General features: G+C 34.3%; 1 protein-coding gene across 2 annotated transcripts in view; it reads left to right on the top strand.

Annotated features, from left to right (window-relative positions):
• Positions 1-3,864, top strand: part of LOC106296802 (FHA domain-containing protein PS1) — a 4,625-nt gene extending 761 nt beyond the window's left edge. Inside the window, exons 3-7 of one of the 2 annotated variants that reach the window (XM_013733030.1) lie at positions 8-743; positions 852-2,443; positions 2,525-2,660; positions 2,963-3,330; positions 3,421-3,864. In XM_013733030.1, the coding sequence (XP_013588484.1) occupies positions 8-743; positions 852-2,443; positions 2,525-2,660; positions 2,963-3,330; positions 3,421-3,696 (3,108 nt within the window). In that variant the 3' untranslated portion in view covers positions 3,697-3,864. Of the gene's footprint in view, positions 1-7; positions 2,444-2,524; positions 2,661-2,962; positions 3,331-3,420 lie in introns of both variants that reach the window. The other variant, XM_013733029.1, reaches the window with a different exon arrangement.
• Positions 3,865-9,778: the final 5,914 nt, after the last annotated feature.

The raw sequence follows: 9,778 nt of genomic DNA, 5'->3' as shown, positions 1-9,778 counted from the left end.
CTCGCAGTCACTAGCGGATACTTCTGCATCAGCCGAAGATGGAGATGGACATCTGGATGTGACGTCTGGAGGAAGTGGATCATCTGTCCTTAGTGAGGATGAGGATACATATACTACGACAACGGAAATTTTGGTGCCACTTTTCTCTTCAAGTGTTTTATCATTGCCTAGAGACTCTGTCAATACACAAAAGCTTCAACGCAATGATGAACATTTTCAGACTTCTTCAAAGTGGGACTTGGATCTTGTTGTAGAAGCCGCAGCAGAAAGCCCAAGTAGAAGCTGCGGTTTAAATAAGCAGCAGAGTGGGAGCTACGCGGAGGTCTTAGGTTTTTATGAACTTGAACTTGCTGATGAACGGGATTTAAGAGGAGATGAAGAAGGTCTGCTTCTGAATGTGATGTCGGAGATGATAGAGTCATCAGTCCCTGTGGAGGAGGAGGCTCCATATCTAGCTGCAAAGGAGACTTCATCGCTTCCAGTCCCAAGAGATTATTACATTGGCACAGAAAATACAAGTAGCGGCTCCCTAAGTTTGGCACAGATTGATGGTTGCTTTGAAGCCGCAGGTTGTCAGGCATTTGAACTGGCTGCAGAGGCTGAGACTATGCGCCCTTTCCAAGAAGTCAATGGAGAAACTGCTGAACACCTACGGAAGGCAGAAATTCAGGGTCACGTTTACAATGGAGAAATTGAGGTCTCAGGGCAAGATATTGCAGTGTCTCCCAGATCGTCTCCTCAAGGTAAGCAACTGATAGAAATGTTAACTGAAGATGCCCGAGGCCTCTTAGGTTCTCAATACGGGAATGAAGTTTCCATAGAGACTGATACTGAGAACCTACATGAAATAGGCAATGAAGTGAATCATGCAGGAGACCAGAATAAAAAACAAGGAGCGAACAGAGAAAGTGAAAAAATATATGATGATGGGAGCAGCACGTGCCATTCGGAGGGCCTTGAACAGAGTGGTACACAAGTTTTCTTGTCATTAGCAAATCTGAAGACCAAGGCAGAAATGTCATTTGGCTCTGAAGCTTCTTACAAACTGAGGGAGTTATGGGGCACAGGAAATACTGATAAGGAGGTTCCAGTTCCTTTAACATTGGCTGCAGAAACATTTGAGGATACAAAACCGATTGAAGAACTGCCTTATTATTATACTGAGAGTCAAGAAAACCAGACCGAGCAATTAAATACTATTAGAGATGATGCACTGTCTCAGATGGATAGCTCTAGGATGGGAAAAGCTGCTTCTGTTCCATTACTTGAAGCCTCAGGCTGTTTTGCATTTGAATTGGCCACAAATGTTGAGATTATGTGCCCTCGTCAAGAAGTCAGTGGAGATATTGGTTTTGTCACAGAGAAAGCAGTGGAAGCATCCGCCGAACAACTTATTAAAGCTGAGATTCAGAGTCACGGAGAGAATGAAGAAACAGAGGTCTTGAGGCAAGTCATTGCAGAATCTTCGAATTCCTTCCCTCAAACGGAACCAACTCTAACTGGAGATGCCATAATAGGCCTCTTAGATTCTGGAGTGGCCATAGAGACTGGTAGTGAAAACATACATCAAAAGGGCAATGGAGAAACCAAGATCAGTTCAAGCCAAGCAGAAACATTTGAGGACAAACTGCTTTCTGATTATACTGGAGATCAAGAGAACCAGACACAGCGAACACTCGCTGTTAGAGATGATGTACTGTCTGAGCTGGATATCTCAAGAAGTTCCTCGAGAAGATTGAGCACAAGCAACATTTGGTCTAGGAGGGGGAAAGATGCTTCTGTTCTTCAGGTCAGGACCAACAAGAGTGAAGGAAAGCAAAAAAAAATTGGGAAACAAGCAAAGGCACATCTGCAGAGAAAGGCTTTAAGTGGCAGGTCCATTTATCTGACTGTTGATCATGGTGCATATAAACTGGAACCAGAAATCTTTACTCCTGACAAGGAGAATCTGACCCCAAGCTCCCATATGTTGAAAAGGTTACAAGATATTGGTGACGTAAAAGATAGCAAGAGCTCTTCCAAGCTTTCGGGCAAACCAAGCTCGTTAAAGATTCCTTCCAGTTTTGCTATCGCGGCGTTAACAGAACCAGAAATCTTTACCCCAGATAAGGAGAATCTTACCCCAAACTCTCATATGCTAAGACGCTTGCGAGAAGTGGGTGAGATTAAGGATACTAAAAGCTCCTCCTCTAAAGCAATGCGTAAACCATTCTTTGATATTCATGTGGAAGAAAACCTGTTGGCGCAACAAAAACCAGATGTTCACTGCATGAGCAGCAACTCAAAGGTGAAGCATGAGCCTGTGGCACTGAAGAAGAAAGCTGAACGGGCGCCTTTTCAACCTTTACTTGAAAAATCATCGTCCCAAAGCCAATCATACACCGAGGCTCCTTCGACTGCATCAGCAAGAAACAACATTTCTAGGGGCGTTCGTTCTTCTTCTGTAAGTCCTAATTAGTTCGAAAGTCCTTGATTTTATTTCTGTAGTTCGTATGGTAACCTTAAGTTTCACTGTGTGTTTTAGAACCTTTCTGATGGAAAGAACAAGATGAGATGGACCATTGTGTTGGACACTTCTTCACTCCTCGACAAGGATTCTAGGAAGACACTGCATCTTCTGCAAGGTCTCAAGGGGACACACCTGCTCGTACCAAGAACAGGTAAAAACCTTAGAAACCTTAAACCCTCTGGCTTTGTGTACTCTATCAATCATACACTGATAATAGTTCCTATCGACCCCTAACGCTCTAAGCAAAACCATAAAATAATTAGCTTTTCCTATACGATCAGGCTGTAAATGCATCCAGCAGATGATTCTATCATACAGACCTGGGAGAATTTATCTGTGATAACATATCATTTCCTTAATCACCTAAATCCTTATTTCGTATATGATTAATCACTTTGAACAATTGTTTTTTTACCATTTGAAACATCCTTCACATTTGGTTTCATTGTTCAGTGATAAGGGAACTAAATGAGACGAAGCGTACTCGCAATGTTCTCTTTAGAAGAACAGTAGATATGGCTTCGTCAGCTCTGGATTGGATCGAAGAGTGCCAGGTTAATACCAAATGGTGGATTCAACTTCAGAGCCCGTTAGAGGAAACCAAAGCAACTGCACCAACACCACCAGTCACTCCCCAGTCAAATGGCTTTGCATTCCCGTTTTCACTTCAGTGGAATAACTACGCACCAGAGATCGATTCTCCTAAATCAGAAGATGAAGTTCTCGAATGTGCACTTCTTTACCGAAACCGTAACAACATTGATGAAAAGCTCGTTCTTCTTAGCAACGATATAACTCTCAAGATCAAAGCCATGGCAGAGGTAATTAACTAACAAGATTATGTAATCCAGTACTTTGTTTTAAACAAAGCACTTTTGTGTAATAGTAAAATGTTTTGGTTTTGGATTCAGGGTGTGATTTGCGAGACGGCACTTGAGTTCTATGAGAGTTTGAAGAATCCCTTGTCGGAGAGGTTTATGTGGCCAGAGAGTTTGCCGAGAGGAAGGACTTGGAGTCATGCAGACGACGTCGTGTTAAGAGAAAGGTACGACAGCCGAACTTGTTTTCCTTACAGGAAGAAACCAACGTTCAATGGAGGAAGAAGAGGAGAGAGTGGTGCAGCAGCTGCAGCGAAAGGGTTGAAGCTCATATTGCTCCATAACTCTCAATATGGCCACATTCATTGATGATGCATCTATCATCATCCATTGTTGTTCTTTCTTTTCAAGTAAGCCAAATCAGTTCAACTCGCTTACACAAGAATAACATGGAATACTTTTTAGAATGATGACATTTTCATATTATTGTGACTTTTTATGATTGTGAAATTGCAGTTTGTCATCCAACTATAACGATTTTCATTCCCACTAAAATTAGAATATTGGGGTTCATCCAACGATGTGCTTGAATTTAGACCACTTGCACTAGTTTGCGAATGTGCTTTGAAATATTGACTGAGTTACTGTTAAGGTGGTAATGACTCTTCAAAACATGAAGGCATATTTATATCTGAAGGGCCATTTTTATTTAAAATAAATATAAGCTCATCATGACTCACTCAATCCAGATGTTAGCATTTGCACAATGCAACATCTTACGCATATTCCACCCATGGTGGCTCGAAATTATGCGACACGTATTGTTTTGATTTGATAACAAATAAAATGACGAGTTGGAAAACTGAATGTTTTCTTGAAATATAGATGGAAGGAAACAACAATAGCCGTCAGAAAAGACCATCGTTCATGTACTAATCAACTTTTGTGTATAGAATTAACCTGTCATTTCCGGAAAGTATTAATATGTTTGTGATTTCACACAGAAAGAGATGTGGTCAGTTCTCCATATTACTAGATTTGATTAGCAAAGATAATTGTGATCAACTATAAATAAATGGTTATTTCCATTTTTTCGTAGTTTAGGATTTTGATGTAATATCATAGACACTACGGTTCGAGGCTCCCCACCCACCAACTCTTGATGGGTATAATAATTCTTGCCCATTTTGTCCGAACAATTACTCCTTTATTGTTATTTTCTCTAATCTCAAAATCCTAATTGGTTTTGAACTCTTCTCCTACTTGCTAGTAGCTATCTCTTTTTTCCATTTCAATTTTGATCAACGCTCATCCGTTGTTTTATAGGTTTCGAATTTTAAATATATATACTGTTAATATACAAAATAAATTTCAATACGTATTAACCTAGATTGAACTGGATAGTAGAGACTTATGTTAAATTCAACGACTATAACATTAAAAAAAAAGGTAATTTTCTCAAATAGTTTTTTTTAAAAAGTTTTTGTACAAAAATAATAGCTCTAAAAATGAGCAAAATAGTTTTTATTTTTATTTTTTATTTTAATATTTTTATTTTTGAATTTGAAATCATATCCTCAAAACCCCACCTCTTAACTTTAAATCTTAAATCTAGATTAGTTAACTTTAAGGTATAAATGTATTTTTATCTTTTAATAAAAAAAATTTTGGTCATTTTTCTCATTGAAAACTATTTTTGTGATAAAAATTTTAAAAACCTATCATACGGATTTTTTCTTAAAAACGACTACAACACATTTCATATTTACTTTCTTAAACAAGGTTTACATCTTGATTAACAATACATTTAGTGTAAGACTCTTTTTAATATAAAAATTATATGTTTGTCCAACAATAATTGTAGTAATCTAAAATTAATCTTGATTTAGAAAATGAAATCGGTGAAAGAAAATAAACACAAAACATAGTTGGAAGAGAACCTCATACAAGGTTATCCGACAACCGGTGTTAGTTGCTTTTAATATATACTAGATTTTGATCCGCGCTTTGAAAGCGCGGAATAACATTTTGTTTAAAATTTCCAATTCAAAAATTACTAACTTTTTGGTCTGGGTTTTAATATTTGAGTGTAATATCTATAACTGAGACTAATTTATTTTGACGTCTCGTCGTAATGAAAATTCAGATTTTAGATTCGTTTCGGTTCGGTTATTCAACTTTCAAGTTATTGGGGCTTGGGGTGTTAGCACTCGTTTAGAAACCATAAATGTTTTTGGATAAGATTGATTCAGATAATTGGGTTTGGAAGCGCGAGATTATTTTTTGTTGATAATTTGTTAACCCGTCTGTCAATTCAATAAATATTTAGATAAAGGCGTTTGGTTTCCAAAATTTTCCTAGTTTGGTTCTAGTTGGTTGCGTTTTCGATTTTTTTTCGTTCAAGGGCTATAAGAACCATTCGATTATTTATGGATTTGGTTATTTTGGTTTTCGGTTTTGCTTGAATAAAAATGTTAGAAACCCGGTAAAATTTTGAGTTCAATTCGGTTATGGTTCAATTTCCATTCTTAAAATAATTTTGAATAATTTTGGGTAAAAATTAAAATTTTAGTATTTTTGATAAAATATCAGATAACTTAAATAAATTTAAATATTTCAGATTAAAAATTATTGTGGTAATTCGGTATATCGAGAAATTAAAAATTTTTATATTTTTAATTCATTAAAAATCATTTTATTTATATTTTAAATTTTATATCTATAAATAAAATGGTTAATAAAATTATTAATAATTAGTATGCTTATTTTAAAGGTTACAAATTTTGATATTGTTAATTAATTGAATAGGCTGGAGAAAGATTTTTAAATTTTAACTATATATTAAGGTTCAAATGGGCTTCTCACGCGAAACCCTAAATATTAGGATTTTGTTTACACTTATTTATTAGGGCAATTCTCTCAAATAGACTTTTTTAAGTTTTTGTCACAAAAATAGATCTCAAAAACTAAACTAACCAAAATAGCATTTTTTATTTTGAAAATTTTAATTTTATTTTATTTTTAAAATTTGAAATCTTATCCCCTAAACCCCACCCCTCAACTCTAAACCCTAAACCCTAAATCCAAAACTCTAAACCCTAAACCCTAAACCCTAAACTCTAATCTCCACCCCTTAACTTTAAACCCTAATGTCTAGATTAATTAATCCTTGGGATATAAGTGTATATTTACTTCTTTTGATAAAACATTTAAGTATATTTTGCTCATTTTTATTTTTAAGGTCTATATTTGTGACAAAAACTTTTTTAGGTTTATCCTAGGGAATTTCTCTATTTATAATGTATTTTTTCATCTACAATATTTTACTTGTCATATATATTTTTGGAGATTTTTTTTTTTAACGTCTGATTAATTATGCTATTGAGAAATATTACATAGACGATTCTTTAATGAATATTAATGAACCCTTAGTCAAACCACCGAACATGAGATTCTTTAATAAATACAAATTATGAGGTTGGAGATTTAATACACCATGTTTAAGGTTATTTTAGTTTTTTTTTAACTAAGGTTATTTCAGTTTTTTTTTAACTAAGGTTATTTCATGTCAATGGAAACATAGTTCAGTGATGTCTGAGCGGCTCAATGTTCTTTTGGTTCAGATACTTTGCATTTCACTGTACTGAAGTCTATATCGAATAAATACAAAAAAAAATTCACACAAATAATGAGAAGGCTAAAGAGTTGTCTCAAGTTAAAGCTTTATTCTCATAATATATCATCTAGAACACCGTTTTCATTTTGGGAAGGTCACATATGATTGATAAAAGCAACATAGACAGAACTACCAACCACCTATATGCATGGGCAGTTAAGTCCTCATAGAGGCATGAGCCTTCAACGGTTGTAGAACCAGAGAAATGCCAAAAATACAAAAACGCTACAGATTCCAGTAATGGTCAAAACCCATTTGAAAGCACCAGGCTGTTCAAAGAAATCTATCTCAAAATCCATCCCAAAGATCCCTACTACAACCACGAAGATGGCTACAACAAATGTTGCAGTATTTAACAACAGCTCAAATTGAATCAGCTGATTCTGCATGTTATCCTGCAAGTACCATAAACTTTCAGCACTTGTACCTGTTTTCAGCACTCATACCTGTAAATACTAACATATTTATCCAAGGATGACCAAAACACCATATATAAAGACCTATAAACACTATCGCCCTTCCTGTTTTTATATATACTAGAGTCTTTGTCTGCGCTACGCGCGGAAAATGAGTTTAAATATATTATGTTTAGGATTGAAAATTTTAAATAATATTAAGAATTTATTTGATATGTTTAATTAATTTTTGTTTCGATGTTGATATTGTGCAATGTGAAAGTTTTTCATAGTGGGGAAGATTAAATTTGTGAAAAATAGATGAGAATATATTAGTTTTAAAAAAATAATAGAAGAGAATAGAGTTGGGTGCCCTTAGTTTAGCAGAAAGCGTAATACATTATTCGGTGGGACATGAATAAAAGGAATATGAAGAGTTGAAGTTTTTCTTTTCCTCTCTAGAGTTATTGTTTCTTAACATATTTTTTCAATTTATATTTTTCAAATATAAGTATATTTTGGATTAACTACAATCACGAATTAGATAATTTAACAGTAAATAATTTTTCAATATATAGGATTGTATAATATATAAATCTGTAATAAGAATAAGAATATATTTGAATATAAATAAACTATAAGTAAAAGTTTGTTGGGTATTGAAACGTAATATTATGGATTGGGTATTGAAAACTTTTAAAAGAGTTGCTTACTTATTATTATAATATAACAAACAATATCTGTTAAAAAATATTTTGAGTTTTCAAAATTTAAATAAACAATCGGCTAAGTTCAAAATTGTGAAACTTGTAGTAGAACAATAACCGATTATTTATACAAAATTAGAATTTAAAATAAATTATAGATGAAATTTGTATATTCTGTATAACTGTACATTTGTTAATTCTAAATTGAATAGTTTAAATGTTAAGAAATATAAAAAATATGAAATAGACAATTGAAATGCATAAAGAATATATTGCAACATGTGTTTAGTAGATAATCTGCTCGATAGGTAAAATTAATTATGTTGCCAAATTATATATTAATTATTATAGCCATGAAGAAAGTTCCCCGAGGTGGGTTTTATCAGTTTTGTTTGAAAGGTAAGCACCAGTAACTTTTCAATATTGTAAAATCAGTCTTCAGAAAATAAATTCAGATATACAGTTGATAAATAGAAAATAATTACAAATTGTCAAGAGAATTGATACATAAGATGGTAAGAAATTACATAATGTTGTTGTTCTTGGCTTCTTGCCACTATCTTCTAAAAAACATGCGTGAAACCTTTGTCTAGCTAGACCCTTTTAAGGTTTCTTCATGTTTATAAAGATTTGTTAAATTAAATATTGAGAAAACCCAAATACGTTGGCAAATTAAAATAGCAAGGAAGCTCATAATTATTATAGATATTATAGAAATGTTTAGCCTATGTCTCCGAAGCCTTTATTCCACATTGGGGTGGTACTGCCGTACTGGACTATTCTTTTTCGCATCCCTCACTTTCTGAAGCTTTAACAGCATGGCAAAGCAATTAACATAATGATTAGATTCATTGATTTTCGATTTTTGGTAACACAGCATATATATAAACACTAAAACTGACGTTTTTTCTTTCCAAAATGCATATCGGTTCTTTTTTGTAACGTTAAGCGGATTGATGCACTGTACAAACCAAAATATTGTAACACCGTCTCCATCTCATGTGTAATCACACTCGCCATAGAAATTTAAAGAACCTCCACCACATACAGACTCGCCCTTAGCCTTTGGTTAATCAATCTGAGGTGAGAAATAGTCTAATGCTTGTTCATCCTCTGAAACATGACAGTGAAACAAATTACAATCAACAAAAGGTACACCTAAACCCAACAACAAAGAGAAAGTGTTAGCAACGAAGAACTCACTCAAACTTGTGCTTCTCTCCTGCGATTATGCGCGAGACCCCGATATAAAATATAGCCGTAAGATTTGAATACCCAATCGGATGGAGAATCAAACGCCAATATTATCTGAGCCTTAGCTTTATTTCTGCGTCTACCAAGTGTTGAGGCTTTTGAGTTTGTTCACACTGTCTTCAAGCATAACTAAAGAGATTGAAATCGTCCTTTCACCGGGAAACATCAGATGCGGCTTCCGCCTAAGCAAACCAACGGCGGAGAAGTCGCCGATGGATCAACTAAGGCTAAGGAGCTTCAACGGGGACGGAGACTTCACTGGAAGAATTGTGTCAAACTGTATAATATGTTATTATAGAGTAAATATTATAATAGTGTTATTTAGCTATATGGGATTATAAATAAAAATCTATAAATAAAAAAACTACAAAATACAAATATAAATAAAAAATTTTATTAATAAAAATCAGTTTACAAAC

This window comes from Brassica oleracea, chromosome C6 (genome assembly GCF_000695525.1).
Source record: "Brassica oleracea var. oleracea cultivar TO1000 chromosome C6, BOL, whole genome shotgun sequence".
NCBI lineage: Eukaryota > Viridiplantae > Streptophyta > Magnoliopsida > Brassicales > Brassicaceae > Brassica > Brassica oleracea.
The sequence above is the reverse complement of the archived record's forward strand: the minus strand, read 5'-3'. Positions and strand labels throughout refer to the sequence as shown.